The sequence below is a fragment of the Mixophyes fleayi genome, chromosome 1 (genome assembly GCF_038048845.1).
Source record: "Mixophyes fleayi isolate aMixFle1 chromosome 1, aMixFle1.hap1, whole genome shotgun sequence".
Lineage (NCBI taxonomy): Eukaryota > Metazoa > Chordata > Amphibia > Anura > Limnodynastidae > Mixophyes > Mixophyes fleayi.
The window spans coordinates 406,627,397-406,647,552 of NC_134402.1; the positions used below are offsets into that span (position 1 = coordinate 406,627,397).

The following is a 20,156-nucleotide window of genomic DNA, read 5'->3' on the forward strand; positions in this document are numbered from 1 at the left end:
ATCCCAATATAGCAATACTGTTCACAAATACTTCTTTCTGTATATAATGACACATAGTGATTTATATAGTGTTTGTTTTTGAGTGCCGGACAACATCCTTTGTTTGTGCATGAAGATATTTTATAGGGTTAAAAAGATTCCGCAGTCACCACCCAAACCCATAACATCCCTTAAATCTCCACACCTTGAAGCTCATTTAATGTCTCATCCACCCACATGAAATCTGATTTTGCATTTGGGCAAATTCCTGCTGCTATCCACTATTCAAGGAGAACAATTTGATTAACCCATTTCCTCCCTTCTATAAAAGCAAAATATTGCATGCCAAGGTCACTGTCTGTCATCTTGATGTGCTAATCAATATATGCCTACTAATGGTGGGAAGAGAGAACAATTGAGCCACAATATTTTTTTTTACAGCTTCACAAATGACCCTTACTTTCTAAAGTAGCTCTGATACAGAAAAGAAATTGAAAAGATAAGGCACAACATGTCAGAGAGATCATACTTGCCTACCTTTGGCAAGTTGTATCCGGGAGAGGGGTGAGTGTAGAGGGAGGTAGGGGGCGGGGCACACTGGATCGCGGCATTTTGCCCCAGCGTCAAATATGCCGTTTTGTCGCGGGGCCAAAATGACGAGATTCACCGTGAATCGCGTCATTTTAGCCCCGAAATTGCGGGATGCGGGAGATTTGCCAGCTCTACTGGAAGTCCGTGAGACCGACCCGAATTTCGGGAGTCTCACGGACATTCCGGGAGAGTTGGCAAGTATGAGATAGATGCCATCAGATCTGTCCTTTGTACAAAGCCACCAATCTATAGCATGTACACAGCATTCTGTTACCAAGGACCACCTAAGCTCCAGCTACTAAACTGCCTCAAAGAGATGCAACATAAGGAATCCTTTTTTCTTTAAAAGGTAAAACATGCTGAAAAGTTTTAATAGAAACACAGGTATATTATTATTTAGCTCAGTAATACACAAGCTTTGAAATATATTAATATTCAAAAATGGCTTTACTTGGTCATTAAACTCCAAAATGTTCTCATTAACATTAAGACTTCCCAGGCCCTCATCTATTAACACTTGTGCTTTTGTTAGATTTTGACACGCTTGTGCCAGTATGTGAATAAGAAAAGTAGCAAAACACGCACACAAAAAAAAACAGAAAAAGAAAAAAATAACATGAACAGAAAACTTTAAAATTGAACAGATACAAATGTCTGTGACCTAGGTTACACAACTTTATATAACTTTTAAAAAACTCTAAATTATCCTGTTTTACAAATATATGTGAGTAACCACATGTAGGTTATATACCACCATCCGCTAGGCTGACAGCTTGGCTCTTCTCTTTGCAGGCCCTTTGTACGCCCTGGCCTTCCTGCGCAAGCCGCCTCTTCTGTCTGTTACAGGGATCTCTGTTTCCACTTCTTCTGAGCTGCTCTCTCCACCGCGCTCAATAGATTTTTGCACAGACTGATCTGTCTCCACAGACCCTTCAGACTGTTCTCCAGAAACGCTTCTTTGTCCGTCAGATTGCTGCTGGAATGCTACATCTTGGAGTTCGACCACAAGCAGCGGGCCTTGCCGGAGAAGAGGCAGCGTTTCTGCTGTGACATTAACGGTTGGTTCTTCTTGGGAACCTGCTCCCAGGGTGGGAGTATCATCAGATGTAGCGCACTCTTCTGTAGCGTTAGCTTCTCTGTATCCAGGCAGACCGTTATCTGTTAAGTCTTCACCTGATATCGTTATACATATTTCAGCGGCTTTTGTTGCCATTGTCTCTTTAAAGGGCTCATCTTGTATTTCTGTCTCTTCTACTTCAGTTATCATGTTTTCATGTGTTGTGGTCTCTAGATCTTCTGGATTAAGAACCTGTGATGAATTACAGAAACCACATTAGCCTCCATTCCAGAACTTGGACATTGTACATTATTATTATTATTCATCTTTATTTGTAAGGCGCCACAAAGTGTCTGCAGCGCCGTACAGGAACAAACAGTAGAGGTACAGGGTAAACATTACAGTACAATAAACGAGTAGCACTATTACTCAGGTAGTTCAGTGCACAGCTAATAAGAAAGGGTGGGGGGCAGTCAGCACAGCAGGGAACCTGTGCCCAAGAGTGTGGGCGCAGCTGACAGGGTAAGAGCTACTGACAAGGTGCATAGATAAGCAGGGGTGGAGTCAGTGGGCTCAAGAAAGAGGAGGGCAGAGTAGCAGAGTTAAAAGTGGTGGAAACAGGAGGAGAGAGGAGCTTACAATCTAAGGGAGGGATAGACAAACAAGACACAAGGAAAGTGAGAAGGGGACGGGGTCAAAGGAGCAAAAAGGAGGAGAGAGGAGGAGGAAGCCGACAGATGGGTAGTTAGGCAGATGACTGAAAGGCTTGTAAGAAGAGGTGGGTTTTAAATGCCCATTTGAAACAGCTTAGAGTTGGGAAGGTTCTTATGGTACGAAGAAGATCGTTCCAGTGAAGGGGGCAGCGCGGGAGAAGTCTTGAATACGTGAGTGAGATGAGATAATCAGAGGGGAGGAGAAAGGACGATCGTTGGCTGATCGCAGTGGGAGGGAAGGGTTGTGAATAGAGAGGAGGCTGGAGATGTAGGGAGCAGTGGAGTTGGCAAGGGCCTTGTACATGCTTTAAATTGTCATCTTATCAGTGACGCTGCTAGCAATGGTAGAAGGCTGCCCAAGCCCACACCTATTTGGCCATTGCAGATCAAAGTAGACACCAAGTGATTGGCAGTCCAGATCAACACCTGTTTGGGATTGATCAGGACTGGCGGGATAGCAAACAATTGAATAGAGATCCGGTTGCCCAGCTCTCAGGATGAATGACAGGATCTTTCCACATACTACATGAGCAGCTTTATAATTAATACATGGGCAAGGAACAGATTACCATATAGTGATATTATCTAACAGATCCACATAATATGCTGACACAAGACTCAGCCTTTTGACCTCTGGGGGTAAATGTATTAAGCTCCGCAAGTTCGGCGACTTCAGCGCTTAAATTTAAAGTGGCGCTGCCTTGAAAAGGGAAGTTTCCCTTTACAAGGCAGTGCCGCTTTAAATTTAAGCGCTAAAGACGCCGAACTCGCGGGTGTTGAAGAACCCGGAGCTTCATACATTTACCCCCTGATGTCACAAATCTCCCATAAAACGTTATTTTCCCAGGGGTGAGTAATGCTGCTAGAACACATGGGAAAGATATTCCACTTTCATCTATCTAAACCTTTCCATGGAGATTGGCTTACACTTCAAAGGTATAATACTGGACTATAGGAAGTGCTATAAGAAGATGCCTATCCATTTTTACATACACTTTTACCCCCTTGCATGACTGAAGCATACTTGTTACCGCTCTCTATTTTTTTTAATGCAGTCTGTTAATTTTAACTTTTTATGTCCCTTGTCTTTTCTCACCATAGTCTGCTACCATCTAACAGTGGCACAAACCTGAGAGGTTGGAAATCAGAACCTCCCACGGCACGTAAAGTATATATGGGCATTACTTGTTTCATGGGGATTACCCAGCCCCTTAAACCTATGCCAAATTGTTATTCCAAGTGCTAAAATGAAATAAAACGCAGTACATCTGACCAATAATAAATGTAGAGCACATTCTAAAGACCAGTGTGCGATATAAAAAGCATGGCCCCCGTACAGAGAACATTCTATTGAACGTTAAATAATCTGAGAGTTCTAGCACCAACTCTATATTACAAATTGAAATCTGTGTTTGCAACTATACAATATGGAACATGGAACGAGAATACAATATAGAGATCTAACATGCAATAAAAACACAATCTGGGGGCTGTTATGCAATGCAGGCCCAATCTCTGGTGACTGTTACATAAAAACATAAAACCGTGGACTATGATTGTGACTGTGATTGCACTGTGCACTCCCTCCTTCCTGTCTGTGGCCCCTTTGAAGGCTGGAGAGCAGCACATGTGGCTCTCCAGTTATTCTACGTTACCCATCACTGTTCAAATGATATAAATGGCAGCCAGCGATATTCACCAATTACAGTCCTGGGGGACGGTCTACACATGACAGACTGTTATGACAGACTTTCTCTAGAACAAAGCACAAGCAGCCACTACTGGTCTTCAGGAAGAAATCAAGAAAATGGAGGTGAAAATGTAGACATTAGGATACAGGGGTCAAATATGCATGATTCAATTTGGGAGACTTCATAGCTCTTGTCTCAGAAAATGACATTCCTGTTTTCTTTATAAAATTCCAATACAAATATTGATCATAAAAAATATTTTGTCGTTGATGTGACATCTTTTAGAACCTGTGACAGTACTTTATTTTATTATAGAGCTCCTGGCTAATTTGTTAGTGTCAGTGCTCCACTTATTACCTCACTAGTCCTACACATGGGGGCAGATTCAATTCGGCCACGTTAATCTAGGATTAACGCGGTGTTAGTAGTATTATCTTTAATACCATAATTTTAAACTGGAATTTTACTCACGGCCCTGTGAGGTAGGACCAAAAATCAGTGTTAAAATTACCGTACTAACGGTAATGCTGCGCACTTTTACCGTACGAACGGTAATGCTGTGCAGGCTGTGTTATTCCTAGAATAACGTGGCCAAATTGAATTGGCCCCATAATATTGTATTAGAGAATTGTGTTATATTTGCTTTGTGTCCTCCTTTGCTGCAGTTTGCTTGTACCAAGGTAACAGTATCTCCTCGATTCTTTTGAGCAGTTGTCAGTGTGACAACCATTTCTGTTTTTTTGGCATTAGAAACCCCCTTTTTGTTTTGTTTTTTGACCTTTACAATCTGGATGGACTGAAATGCAATATGTAGACTTAAACTCGTGTATCCAACTCCCATTGACCCATAGACTGTAAGCTTGCGAGCAGGGCACTCTTACCTCTTTGTCTCTATTACCCTGTATTGTTTATTACTGTGTTTGTCCTCAACTGTAAAGCGCTACGGAATATGTTGGTGCTATATAAATGATGTTGATGATGCATGGGATCATTTTTGTTTGAGCAGTTTCTTGGGAATAGTATGATAGTTACTACAAGTGATAATATTACAGACTATGTAGTTGGAACCTATTAATTCCTCCATTGGATGTGCACCTCTCGTAATCTCATTGCCAAATATTTGCATTGGAATGACAAAAAATAAAAATAAATTATTGAGTAAGTATAATTAGACATTTGTTTGTGGTATGAGCAAAGCAGAAAAATTAAACTTTTTTAATTTACATTAAATTGTATAGTACATTGTGTTCTGTTTAAACAGAATTCTTGAGACTTGGGGTATATTTACTAAACTGCGGGCTTGAAAAAGTGGAGATCGGATTCAACCAATCAGATTCTAACTATCATTTATTTAGTACATTCTACAAAATGACAGCTAGCATCTGATTGCTTGCTATAGGCAACATCTGCACTTTTTCAAACCCGCAGTTTAGTAAATATACAATATATATCCATAGATTGTAAGCTTGCGAGCAGGGCCTTCTCACCTCTTTGTTTGTTTTACCCAGTTTGTTTATTAATTTACTGTGTTTGTCCCCAATTGTAAAGCGCTACGGAATATGTTGGCGCTATATAAATGATGATGATGATATACCCCTTGGGGTTTTCTAGATCAGAGGTTTTACTGTCATTTCGGACACTATACCTAAAATATACAAAACTATATTTATTTTCCTCCAGCAGACTTAGGTATTCCCACCCTTGAATCAAGGACTCAAGCCCTGAGCCCCATACCAAACGCCAATAACACCTATTTTTTAATCATTCCAGACTGAATATGAAAGGAATAATACATATCTACAGAATTCTATTATGCAGGCATATTTGTTTATTTTTGATAAGCTTGTAAACCATTCTTTTTACAAAGCAGGTTGTAATGCCCAAGAACAACAATAAACAAATCTTGGACAATAGAATTCTCTGAAGGTGAGATTCCCTTTTCAATTTTCAGTACAATACACAGCAAACCTCTCACACTATATGTTTAAATATACACAGCCAATCCCGTATTCCAGGTATTTTGCAATAAACTTCAGGAACATCTCCTCAAGTTCATTGGGATATCCAACAATTTCCTCATCAAGGCAGATCGTGGACTACTGAATTTAATGAGGAAGGACTGAGGCCAGATACATCTCTTTGCTGCCACCCAAACCTCCTGAATTATAATCTGCCACTTACATGTGTCTGTGAATAAAGTGCTCCAGGGGGTATGCTGTGAACAAATGTTGTGACCACAACCCCTTTTACAATACTTATGGGTAAATGTATCAAGCTGAGAGATTTCCATCAGGTTTGAAAAGTGGAGATGTTGCCTATAGCAACCAATCAGATTCTAGCTGTCATTTTGTAGAATGTACTAAATAAATGATAGCTAGATTCTGATTGGTTTTTCAAACCCGCCGGAAAACTCTCAGCCTGATACATTTACCCCTTAGTCCCTTTTTGACCTTGTCCTAAAAATACCTGTATATTTTACAGCAGCCCATGACCACTTTGTAAAATAGTCACCAATCATCACATGAAAAAGTCCAGAAATACTATTAAACATGATTGTTGCCAGTGTTTATTTTTTAATAAATAGCATACATGTTTGTATACAATACTATCTCATGTCTATAGATTTTGTGGTTTACATTTTTTTTAAGAAAGAGGTGGACATAGAGCACTTAAAAAATTCCTCGGCTGTATCATCCCAGCTTGTTTCTCGGCTTCAGCCTGCAGAGCACCGAGTGCCTCTTCTATCTGTGCCTCCGGGATGTCTCCATCCACCTGAGTAAGGTACTTGTACAGAAAGACGAATGTCTGGAAGGGAATCCGAGCGGCCCCTCCTTCTGGGTCCTGTGTCAGGATATCACAGGCATGTTTCAGAGCAGTACTTATACTCCCACCCAGACTGCTGCAGCCCAGAGCCAAGAACTTCATCCAATCCACTTCTCTTCCAAAATGTCCCAGTTCCAGGATACTCTGCAGCTGTGCCCGGGGTATGCAGAGACTGCTCCACTTCTCCCCCAGCTCCTCTGCATCCACCAGGACCTGTGCAGACAGCTGCTTGTGTAATACTCTCAGCAGTCCCGGGGTCAGTCCAGTGTCTGTTCTCTGGGTGGCAGCTGGAACCTCCACCCGATCCTTCACCGGCAGAGTCTCTCCCCTGGACAGAGTGCTGAAGTAGGCGGCCGACCACTGCAGCACATCGCGGGGCTGGGTCCTGATGGCCGCCTTGGTGAACTGCTTCAGCAGGTCCGGCAGCTCGGGGGGGATATTAATCTGCTGAGCGCAAAACATGGTCTCTGGAAGCGGCATGTCTACGGAAAGGTTCCGCCGCTCCTCGTCCTCCGGGCAGCTGGTATAGTTACAGGCACCGGAGTAGTGTAATGTCACAGGCACCGAGCACCGGAGTATTGTAATAGCACCGGCAGAGCGTTATGCTGGAACTGTGCGTCCTCCGTTTCCGTGCAACTATTTCCAAGACAACCGGACCCGTCACAGCATCTGCCCATCACAGCGCCCTCTGCCGGACAAGGAAGTCACTTGTGTCTTTTCTTTCTATTCACATTTTTGTTTTACCTTTTTAGTTATTACTTGGGGTGTGAAACACACAACAACAACGTTTAGTCATACATTAGGCAGACCCACTGATGACTGCACCTCAATGTTCCTTTCCGAGCTCTCTGGTATATTTACTAAACTGCAGGTTTGAAAAAGTGAAGATGTTGCCTATAGCAACCAATCAGATTCTAGCTGTCATTTTGTAGAATGCACTAAATAAATTATAACTAGAATCTGATCAGTTGCTATAGACAACATCTCTACTTTTTCAAACCCGCAGTTTAGTAAATATACTCAAGTCTTTTTTTATGTGAGACTAGTTTGGTGAGCTACCTGAATGCTGTCACACTGTGTAGGACCGGATCATGTGGTTTAATATGTATGAATAAATAAAAATATATTTTAAGCTTTCTTTTGTCACACAGATTATAAATAAATGATCTTTAGCCTGTGTGGGTTTTCTGATGGATCATTTGCTTGTCTATAGGAGATCTGAGTAAAACTAATCCCACATTTAATACAAGTGCATGGGTTCTTGAATACTGCCCACAGTAAGATTTACCCAGTAGGGGTCTCCCAAGGCTCTGTTCTCGGACCCCTACTGTTCTCTCTTTACACCTCTTCCCTGGGGAAACTCATCAGCTCCTTTGGTCTTAGTACCACCTTTATGCCTATGACAACCAACTCTACCTTTCCTCTCCCGATCTCTCTCCCTCCCTCCTCTCCAGGGTGTCTGCCTGCCTCTCTGCCATCTCCTCCTGGATGTCCTCTAGATTCCTCAAACTTAATCTCGCTAAAACCGAACTTATTGTCTTTCCTCCTGCTCATTCCCCCTCCCCTTCCGACCTTTCTATCACTGTTCTCAACTCCTCTATTTCCCCTGTTCCTCAACTTCGCTGCCTCGGTGTCATCCTTGATTCCTCTCTCTCCTTTGCCCCTCACATTCTCTCTCTCGCTAAATCCTGTCGCTTCCAGCTGCGTAATATCGCACGCATTCAGCCTTTCCTCTCCCAAGACGCCACTAAGGCTCTTGTCCACTCTCTTATTATCTCCCGCTTGGACTACTGCAACCTCCTCCTTACTGGCCTCCCCCGCACTCATCTCGACTTCCCCTTCGCTCTGTACTCAATGCAGCCGCTCGGCTCATTTTCCTTTCTCGCCGCTCCTCTTCTGTCTCCCCCCTATACCAATCCCTTCACTGGCTCCCCTTCCCCTACAGAATCGTGTTCAAGCTCCTCACACTTACTTTCAAGGCCCTCTCCAACTCCACTGCTCCCTACATCTCCAACCTCATTTCCATCCACACTCCATCCCGCCCTCTGCGTTCGGCTAACGACCGTTGCTTCTCTTCCCCCCTGGTTACCTCCTCCCATGCTTGCATCCAAGACTTCTCCCGAGCTGCCCCCCTCCACTGGAACCAGCTCCCCCGCTCCATCAGAACATCCCCTAACTTGTCCAGCTTCAAAAGGGCCTTAAAAACCCACCTCTTCCTTAAAGCCCTCCAGTCCCCCTCCTAACCGACCTCCTTCCAGCCTCCCACCTACCGACCTCCCTATCCTGCCCTCCTCCTACCTCCCTCCTCATCATTCTCCTCTCCCTCCCTCTCCATCTCTGCCTCCGTTCTCCCCCTTTCCTCCTCCTACCTTTGCGTCTCTGTCCGTCCGACCCTCCCCTTAGATTGTACGCTCCTTTGAGCAGGGCCTCCTCTCCTCCTGTTCTCCACCACCTTAACTCTGCTCTCCAGCTCCTTGTCTCCTCCGTGAGGTGCTCCTGCCCTTCTACCTACCCCGCTGGGGGCTCTCACCTCTCATCTAGCTGTACATTGAGCTTCCGAGTTACTGTGCTTTTTGTTAACTGTACTGTGCTGTCTCACCCTGTATTGTGTTTCTGTCTGTCCCTGTATGGCGCTACGGATACCTAGTGGCGCCTTATAAATAAAAATTAATAATAATAATAATAATACTGCAGAATTTGCATTGAATCACACTGATTAATCAGCTTTTATCTGTCCAGCGCAAATTAGACAACGAATGCAAGTGTCTAAAATCGGGACTGTCCTGTATAAATGAGGACAGTTGGGATGTATGATTTGGTGCAACTTGCCCTTTTGCATTTGCTTTTTGCACAATTTCCCATTGCAATATATTGGGATACATTTGTTGAATGCCTTTAGTTGCAGTTAATTAGCTCAGCTTAGGTGACGGCAGTTGGAAAGTGAGTGTGAAAATCAGTAGTGGATTATTATCTCATCATAGAAAGTAACCAGGTTGGCAGGTATGCCCCTTACGTCTCATAAAGGTGTTCACATGAAAACTTGCAACACTTATATTGTACATAAGGTTTATCTTGTGTTAGTGTCCATTGATATATGAGAAGGTACAAGCTTTGAGTGAAGGTTGTCAAACACTCATTCTAGACATAAGACCACCCATTCCAGCAGTCTCTTTAATGTCCAATAACGGTAGTATCCTAAAGGGTAATAACTATAACATTGCTTCCTAATCAAAACCACTATGCTGGTTACTACAACTAACTGGAAATATGACTGTAGCCCAAAACTTCCTATTGAAGGTTGAAAAAACCACTGTTGCTGCCATCTGACTGATGTGAATAACCGGCATTCCTTAGCAACAATTATATCAATGGAAATAAATTGTGGACTAGAAATACTACAATAACTAGTGTTGGCGCTGGCCACAAATATTCTGAAGTGAAAATCTACCTTATAATTCATAAAAGGAATATCATTCAAACTTTTAAAATTTAGACCAATACAATGAATATTGTGGGGGTCACAATAAAATGATGTTAAAAATGTTGATTCCGCCCGTTAAAGATTGGTCAATGGCAATGTATCCTAGGGTTGATTGGTCGACAGGGTTTGTTGGATGATTTTGATTGGTCCTTTCTCTCCAATATCACGTATCCATAAGGGAAAGGTTTACAATTATATTAATGTAGTTTTAACAGTGTTTGTTTTTAATTAAATCAAAAAAGTAATATGATTGTTGGTAATTATAATGTTATTATGTTTTTTTGAATAAGTTGATTTGCTTTTTTCCAATTATTCCCTTAGGCGACGTTTTATGCTAAAAGTTTAAGTCCAATAATATTTTACATGTATTAGATATTCACTTGTATTAAATATTCATTGATTTGTTTTACATTTGGGTAGTTTGATTGATATTCCCTCAGATTATTTGTGGTTAGCGCCAGCATTAGGTATTGAGTTATTTTTAGGAATTACTACAGGGGTGTTAGTTCCCTGTGTCCTAGTGTGGCTGCTGTTCACAACCACACTAAGCACCTGGGGATTCTCTCTGTTTCGTTGTATAAAAATATGGACTGCACTAATTATTTCCATAGTTATGATGCTACAGAAAATCAGATATTCATAATCTGACTGTCAAATGGCAGCAACAACTTGTTTCTCAGTTTTCAGGCGGCTCAGCCCAGTTCCTATCAGAAGCTATTCCAATAAAGTACCCAACATAGCACTTTGCACTCCGACGCATAATAAGATGAGATCAACTGTTAAAGCTCTCAAACACCCAAAAGGTTTCTTTGCCAAAGTTCTTGATAGATTTGTACAACTTTGTTTTAAATTGTTTACTGAAGTTTAGTAGATTTAGCATTTCTTCATTGTTAATGATTTTTCGGGCTTTCATATGTTTCCTTGTTACTTTATTCAGTTACGTTTTGGTGTGTGTGAAGGATTATATGTCTTTTGTTTCTAGTATAAGGTCTGAAATGTTCGTCTCATTTGGGGATTCCAAATTCTAATGGCAGATTCCACTGTACAGATCCCACAGTTTTCCAACCAGGAAGGTGTGTTATCCTCTATAAGTGTAACATTAAAGTAAATGGGAAAAAAACGTATCATCATTCAAAATGCCATGGTTACCTCATCAGAAAACCATTACATTCCAAAATGGCCATTAACCCTGCACTTCATTTAGCATTGTGGGCTGTGATCATCCCAACACCTATAGGATTTTCCTTGAAGTCACATTCATCTCTGTATTTCTGTATGCGGTCTCTATATATACACTGACGGATCCAAGAAAGTGTGGAGTCTGATCAATTTGCTTCATTAAGCTGCTATAGAAGTCACACTGTTCTTTTTCTTTGTGCACCAATTCTTTATCCAAGAACTAACAATGTTATTGTGTATCAGACGACAGTCACTCTATAAGAAGAGGATCTCTAGATCAAACTTCATGATGTGATCCACTAGAAGTTTATTTTAATGAATCCACCTATGAGGTGAAAGACACTGCCCTTGTTTCATAAATTCATATGGTGCTATATAATATCAAGTGCATAATAAAAACCTATGACCGAGATATAATACAACCACATACGCAGCATTTAATACAGCCCTGGCACCCAAACTCAGTCTACAGTATATCCCCAGGGCCAGACCTCCAATACTTTTTAAATAAGTCCAGGATGTAATACAATCCCACTGGCCAGCATACACTCTGTACAGTACAGTGCCCATGCCCAGTATACAATATACCCCACATGCCCTTTATGCAGTCTAGCCCCATGTCTGCTATAGTGTAAAACCATGCCCAATATACAGTCAAGCCTATGCTCAGTGTACAATATATTCCCCAGGCCTAGTATGCAGTTTAGCGTTACGTCAAGTAAAAAAGACCATCCCTGCACCAGCTACTCGGTAAATCTCGCACTTTCAGAGGTTTTGACCATTTGCAACCTGTGGTCAGTACTTGCATTGAAATAGAGGTCACTTAATTATTATTACCATTTATTTATATAGTGCCACTAATTCCGCAGCGCTGTACAAAGAACTCACTCACATCAGTCCCTGCCCCATTGGAGCTTACAGTCTAAATTCCCTAACACACACACACACACACACACACACACAGACACAGACACACACACACACTTTTTAGCACCAGTATGTTTTTGGGGTGTGGGAGGAAACCAGAGCACCCAGAGGAAACCCACGCAAACACGGGGAGAACATACAAACTCCTCACAGATAGGGCCATGGTTGGGAATTGAACTCATGACCCCAGTGCTGTGAGGCAGAAGTGCTAACCACTTAGCCACCGTGCTGCCATTGTGACTTAATCTATGTACATTTATTAATATAGCAATATGATGTCCATCTGGAAGCTTTCTGTTAAAAGGTGTCATTTTTTAATTGGATTAGTCCTTCCAGCATTTCATATACTCTAAACCAGGCATGTCAGACATCTTCTTACTTTCCTGTCCTCAACCTTTTCTTTGTCTATACCAACTCTTTTAAATTATATTATATTATCTCTTTTTTCACATGCTTTAATGTATATTTTAATATTTTGTTGTGGTGTTAGCAGTTCTGGGATAAATGTATTAAGCGGCAGATCAATCAAATCGCCGATTGTGACGCCCATATTTAAAACGGTAATTTTATTAAAGGCACTGGGTTTTGCCTTTAATAAACTTGCCATTTAAATATGGCCATCACAATTGCCGATATCGGCGCTCTGACAGATCTGCTGCTTAATACTTTTACCCCCTGATGTTTAAAAATATATCTTTAGCCTATAAAAAACAAATAAAGGTTTGTTAACCCCTTAAATAATGTTATATAAACTACAATGGACTGTGAGCTGCCCCCGCTTAGAAATAATGCAAGCCTTGCGTAATTTTATGCAGAGTCTGGTCCTGAGCGTCATTCGTGAATGGCGTACCTCTTCTATAACATATCAGGGCCTTGCATAGCACATAATATAGACGGTAACTCAGACATATAACTCTTGTCACCTGGTCTGGAAAGGAATCTTCAAAGGATTTCTCCAAGTCCATGTTGACTGAAACCAAAGTAGTGAGAGATTTTCCATGGCTGTCGTCTGGTTCTAAATTGGATTCCGTGTCCGAAGTTTTTCTTGTTATTTGTTGTGCATCCACCAACTGAGGCTCAAACACGTCCTTTGTGATATCACCATTCACTGGCTCCAGCTCAGTCTCCTAAAATGAAAATATACATGAGATAGTCACAACTATTCCCACTTTCTATATCTTACTTATGACATACATATTCCATAGTTAATAAATAGATGACAGAGAGAATTGCTAATGCACGGAGTCCCATACAGCTAGTATAACCTGAGATCAATATCACTGAACATGCCCAGCAGCAAAAAGTATCTCAAGAAGCAACACTTGTTCAGCACCCAGCAGGTAAAGGATATATTACCATTAATGTCAGTAACGGATGGGAGTACCACAGTTTTATTCAGAGGCTAAGGCGAATGATTAACATTACTTAAGTTTTTGTGAATGTCCTATATTCAATTTCTATTATCCTATTCTAAGGAATGCTTGAGGCTTGTGGTTGTGGTTCCTTACAAATCTATGACAATGATAACAATTTGTAAATGACCCTGATTAAATTGCTTCCCATAGTAACTGTAAGAATAAACACACGTTAATCATGTCTGTGTGTCTGACAAAGTCACAGAGCAGCATATTTTCAGGTGTGGGTTCAGGAGCGTTCCCAATAATGGGACTCCAGATAAGAGATCTCCTACTAGTATCATCATTACTAACTTGGGTCACACATACCACTGTGTATAAGGTAATTTACCACTGCCCCTTATATCTCATAATATACATGTAGGTGACAGACAGGTACAGAAACAACAGATGACCAAAAAGGGGGAGCGAGTGGAAGAAAGACTCCAGTGGCCACTTTTGCCTCTTTGGAATCTGTACTGTTGAGTTTACCATAAAATAGTTTCATTTACATGTATCAATATTCCGTATATCCAACCATTATTCTGTTTATGTGCATAATTACAATTTTATTATACATTAGCCAAATGCAGCAGGAATTATTTAATTTATTTAGCCTACACTTTTGCCCCCCATGTAAAATTATATGCATTACCAAAATACACTTACACAGCAACAAGGGCACATCAGCAAGTTACATCACAACATCGTATAATTCACTTGTGCACTTGTTTGTATTTGTTTATACACTGAAGTGTATAGAGCACTTTACACAAGAATGAAGAAACACAAATAAAGATAAAACATACTTGCCTACTTTGTCAATTGGTCTTCAAGACAGTCTGCCGGCATGTGGGCATAAGGGGGGGCGCGGAGCTAGGAGAATCACGTAACTGAACCCCGCCCCCTAAGCTTCCATTACCATTATGCCATATACTGACTGCCCCCTCCATTTAACTTAGCAAACTGGCTGTGGTCCTGGAGGTTGCCCTGTTCTCCCGGGAGTCCGGGAGAACTCACAGAAATTTGTGAGTCTCCCGGATATTCCGGGAGAGTGGGTAACTAAGAGATAAAGGCTCACACAAGTAACGTTGAATGTAGTAAGTGTTAGGAATATATGTCACAGTTGGTTAGAGGTCCAATACAATATAAGCTCTCGTGCATCAGCATTTTTGGCGTGCTCAGATTTAAAATAAATAAATGATGAAATTATTTACCTGTTTATTTTCACATTTCTCCTCTGGTACTTTCTGAACCTCCTGATTATCACATAACATGTGCTCCACAGGCCTAGCTAAGATCTCCTCCTGAAGTCTGGCCATGTCTGTCTCATCCTTGTCTTCGGCAAGTTGCTGGATTAGTTCTTTAAAGTTCTCCACTATCTGTTCCTTTGAGTCCAATCTGAAACCACGGAGCACAGCGAATACACTGTATCACTGCTGAGTATATGTGTCTTACTGGCAAAACTGACATTGGTAATATTGCTTTATACGCTTACGCTACGCTATAGTGATTTCCAAGCTCTGCAACAACACTGTGAATCACTTAGGTGTATTTTATGGAAACCAAGGTATACCTATTGCTGACTGGTTGGCTGGCACATATTCATGAGGCTCTTCCCTCTGTACTATATAGTAGTACAGTATAAGGCATTAGCCAATTCCACTATGTATTAGCAGAATCATTTAAGGCAGATCTTTTCAACTCAGGGGGCATAAATAAACAACAAAGCTAAGCAGAGTATGACAATAATACAATATAATGCACAAGGGTATGACAAATTCTGTCTAGTTTATTTCAGCATGATCTAATATGTTATTTCTATATATTACTGTGAAATGTGAGAATAGTAGAAGGAATTCAGCTTGACCATGTGTAAAAGCACAAAGCCTTTTCCAAGGAGGGGGGCGTTATTCCTCATAATCCGTAAAAACAGGGCCAGCCTGGGCCTGTGCCCTAAAGTGCCAATGCCCAACCACCACTGGGTATTTCCGCAGGAGCAATGCTTGGAGGATGTGCAATGCAGATTTCTCTGACAGGGGGATCTGAGCACCGTGTCAATATCTGCATATACATACACTTTAATTACATGTAGGCATGTGCACTGTATGTGTTTTTGATGTGTATTTTAATTACGTTTATGTAATAAAATATATGTTTACTTAGTATTAAAACTATAATATACTGTATTTATTGATATATGTAATGCTAGTCACTTTATTTTGTGTTTACATTTTTTGTAAAAACTTTAGTATATTTTAAAAGGTTACACTATTACTTTCTGTAACTAACATAGCCTCATCCTTGCATTAGTTCCTCCGGGGACTGTAACTAACATAGCTGCATCCTTGCACTAGTTCCTCCAAGGACTGTAACTAACATAGCTGCATCCTTGCACTAGTTCCTCCGGGGACTGTAACTAACATAGCTGCATCCTTGCACTAGTTCCTCCGGGGACTGTAACTAACATAGCTGCATCCTTGCACTAGTTACTCCGGGGACTGTAACTAACATAGCTGCATCCTTGCACTAGTTCCTCCGAGGACTGTAACTAACATAGCTGCATCCTTGCACTAGTACCTCCGGGGACTGTAACTAACATAGCTGCATCTTTGCACTAGTTCCTTCGGGGACTGTAACTAACATAGCTGCATCCTTGCACTAGTTCCACCGGGGACTGTAACTAACATAGCTGCATCCTTGCACTAGTTCTTCCGGGGACTGTAACTAACATAGCTGCATCCTTGCACTAGTTCCACCGGGGACTGTAACTAACATAGCTGCATCCTTGCACTAGTTACTCCGGGGACTGTAACTAACATAGCTGCATCCTTGCACTAGTTCCTCCAAGGACTGTAACTAACATAGCTGCATCCTTGCACTAGTTCCTCCGGGGACTGTAACTAACATAGCTGCATCCTTGCACTAGTTCCTCCGAGGACTGTAACTAACATAGCTGCATCCTTGCACTAGTTCCTCCGGGGACTGTAACTAACATAGCTGCATCCTTGCACTAGTTCCTTCGGGGACTGTAACTAACATAGCTGCATCCTTGCACTAGTTCCACCGGGGACTGTAACTAACATAGCTGCATCCTTGCACTAGTTCTTCCGGGGACTGTAACTAACATAGCTGCGCCCTTGCACTAGTTCTTTTGGGGACTGTAACTAACATAGCTGCATCTTTGCACTAGTTCCTCCGGGGACTGTAACTAACATAGCTGCGTCCTTGTACTAGTTCCTCCGGGGACTGTAACTAACATAGCTGCGTCCTTGCACTAGTTCCTCAGGGGACTGTAACTAACATAGCTGCGTCCTTGCACTAGTTCCTCAGGGGACTGTAACTAACATAGCTGCGTCCTTGCACTAGTTCCTCCGGTGACTGTAACTAATATAGCTGCGTCCTTGCACTAGTTCCTCCAGGGACTGTAACTAACATAGCTGCGTCCTTGCACTAGTTCCTCCGGGGACTGTAACTAACATAGCTGCGTCCTTGCACTAGTTCCTCCGGGGACTGTAACTAACATAACTGCGTCCTTGCACTAGTTCCTCCGGGGACTGTAACTAACATAGCTGCGTCCTTGCACTAGTTCCTCAGGGGACTGTAACTAACATAGCTGCGTCCTTGCACTAGTTACTCCGGGGACTGTAACTAACATAGCTGCGTCCTTGCACTAGTTCCTCCGGGGACTGTAACTAACATAGCTGCATCCTTGCACTAGTTTCTCCGGGGGACTGTAACTAACATAGCTGCGTCCTTGCACTAGTTCCTCAGGGGACTGTAACTAACATAGCTGCGTCCTTGCACTAGTTCCTTCGGGGGACTGTAACTAACATAGCTGCGTCCTTGCACTAGTTCCTCAGGGGACTGTAACTAACATAGCTGGCGGCACTTTACCAACCCTATTGGGCATAATCGATGTAGGATTGCAGCATTAATTTTTATAATAGTTATAGAACTCAAAAACATAGATTTTTCACTTCCTGACACTTTCATTGAACAATTTCATTAACGTGAAAATATTATGCACCACATATAAGGATATATTATGTTAGTTGTTTATATAAATATGCACAAATATGCACAAAACTTTTAATAATATTTGTTACAGGTCACACTGAAGAGTCTCATAGGAAAGGCCTAGCTAGGAAGGTCTATCCAAGCTCCTCCTCCACTCCTATCTGTCTTCCAAGGTAAATAATGGCGGTCTAAGAACCATGCACGGTTGTCTTTAGTATGTGTGCTATAGTGTGACAGAATGGTGTGTTGGCTTATAGATCCATGATCCCTAAATCACTCAGCTCGGTATAAGCAGCAGACAAAATTCTGGCACCTCCTGACAGTACTACCTGTACCGTGAATGGTAAAACCTATTGTGACCAGACCCTTAAAAGATTTTATTTTATTACAAGTTGCGCAGTATCTAACACAGTAGGTGAGGTGCAAATGTAAAACCACCATTACTTCCTAGATGTAATGTCACTGCTGCCGGTGTCGTCCTCCACTGGTTCTGGATCAACAAGTTTCTTTCCAATCTTTGGACGTTTCAGCTGGCTGCTTCTTGTGCGAGTAGAGACAGGTGTCACATCATGTTCTAGAATGAAGATGGGATTATTAGGTCTGATTCTCAAAATTCCTCCTATCACACTATGGGCTAGATTTACTAAGCTGCGGGTTTGAAAAAGTGGGGATGTTGCCTATAGCAACCAATCAGATTCTAGCTTTCATTTATTTAGTACCTTCTACAAAATGACAGATAGAATCTGATTGGTTGCTATAGGCAACATCCCCACTTTTTCAAACCCGCAGCTTAGTAAATCTAGCCCTATGTCTACTGGTGCTCTACACGGCACTGTTTTATAGTTTAATGCTCCCTTTATCTTGTATGAGACTTATTTATAACAATACCTCCAAATTATCCTTATACTGAACTGCACTATTTGTGTATTATTCTCTTTAACAGCAATGCCACATTACCCTTATTTATATACTGGCACTTTCTCATAGGAAAATCACTGTGAATGTCCTGCACAATTGTATACCAATGCACACTGTCATTAATATTGCATAGGACTCTTTAATATTAAATGGGTCGGTATACAGTGGTATGCTATACCGCCACTTCTCCTACTTCTTGATTGATAAACTATTAAATTCCATTCACTTATATTTTCCATATCACCACTTTTAACTGTCCACTTAGACCACTGCTATGTACTATGTGCATCATGCATAACATTCTTATATTTAAAATTATATTTTACTTTATTTTGGTGTTTAAATTACTACGTGAGGTACCTAATAATCAAATAAAAACAATACAATTATTCTAGTCACATTGAAACTGCTTAGAATGCAATAGTTTCCTAATATTCACAATTGCTTTTCAAACTGAATTTAGATTAAATAAAAAAAAAATGTATATTACATATAACACTTATTATTTTTGTCAGTATTCAGTCAATATTTCAGTTCTTTACCCTCAGAGGTGCTGGCGTCCCATTTATTTTCATCTGGCTCTATCTAAAAAAAAAGAAAAAAGATCAAAACATTATTACATCTGCCAGTAATCAAATGAAAGTATATTCCCACACAAAAAGTACATTCTCAGTCACCATCCCCCTCCCTCCAACCATCAGAACTGTGAGGTCCCCTTTCAGGCACCTCCGTGGATTAGGAGAACACTCCCCCTTGACCCTGTTGGATCCTTCCATGATAACAATGCAGGAGATTCTAACATAATTGCTGACTGGACAGAACTCTCTGCAATCAACATCGGTGTTAGAAATAAACACAGAGCTCTTTTAACCTCTTGTTGGTAACAGAATTACAGGATCCATTGCAGCGTAGGTGAGCACTCTGGTGACTGTAATTGTTCTTTTTGCATGGACATATCTTTCACGTTTGGAATTTGGAACACGTCAATGTTCTAACCAGGAAACCGCAGCATTCAACATAATATTTTGCTGAGTTCATCATCAGAATGTCACAGTTACCAGGTCAGAACATCATGGGGGTATATTTACTAAACTGCGGGTTTGAAAAAGTAGAGATGTTGCCTATAACAACCAATCAGATTCTAGCTGTCATTTATTTAGTACATTCTACAAAATTACAGCTAGAATCTGATTGGCTGCTATAGGCAACATCTCCACCTTTTCAATCCTGCAGTTTAGTAAATATACCCCATGGTGGTCTAACTTAACCAGAGGCCTTTCCCACATAGTATTTTTTCCTAATAGTTACCTCATTCAACAAATGTTACTGAAAAAATATGAAAAAGAGCAGCAGAACATTATCACTTTGGAACGATAAGGCAAG

General features: G+C 41.2%; 2 protein-coding genes across 4 annotated transcripts in view; both read right to left on the minus strand.

Moving 5' to 3' along the window:
* Window positions 1-998: 998 nt before the first annotated feature.
* FAM169A (family with sequence similarity 169 member A) overlaps window positions 999-20,156 on the minus strand; it is a 63,949-nt gene continuing 44,791 nt past the window's right edge. For all 3 annotated transcript variants that reach the window (XM_075181843.1, XM_075181864.1, XM_075181854.1), the window contains exons 9-13: window positions 19,316-19,358; window positions 18,300-18,429; window positions 15,053-15,236; window positions 13,365-13,568; window positions 999-1,879 (exon numbers count right to left, since the gene is read on the minus strand). In XM_075181843.1, coding sequence (XP_075037944.1) covers window positions 1,331-1,879; window positions 13,365-13,568; window positions 15,053-15,236; window positions 18,300-18,429; window positions 19,316-19,358 — 1,110 coding nt within the window. In that variant the 3' untranslated portion in view covers window positions 999-1,330. The remainder of the gene's footprint in view (window positions 1,880-13,364; window positions 13,569-15,052; window positions 15,237-18,299; window positions 18,430-19,315; window positions 19,359-20,156) is intronic.
* Window positions 6,580-7,653, minus strand: ROPN1L (rhophilin associated tail protein 1 like). Its single transcript, XM_075181878.1, has one exon. The coding sequence runs from the start codon at window positions 7,332-7,334 to the stop codon at window positions 6,675-6,677; it is 660 nt and encodes a 219-aa protein (XP_075037979.1). The 5' UTR covers window positions 7,335-7,653; the 3' UTR covers window positions 6,580-6,674.

Excerpts from the sequence above, each read along its gene's own strand:
- ROPN1L (XM_075181878.1), bottom strand. The coding sequence starts at position 7,334 with ATGCCGCTTCCAGAGACCATGTTTTGCGCTCAGCAGATTAATATCCCC.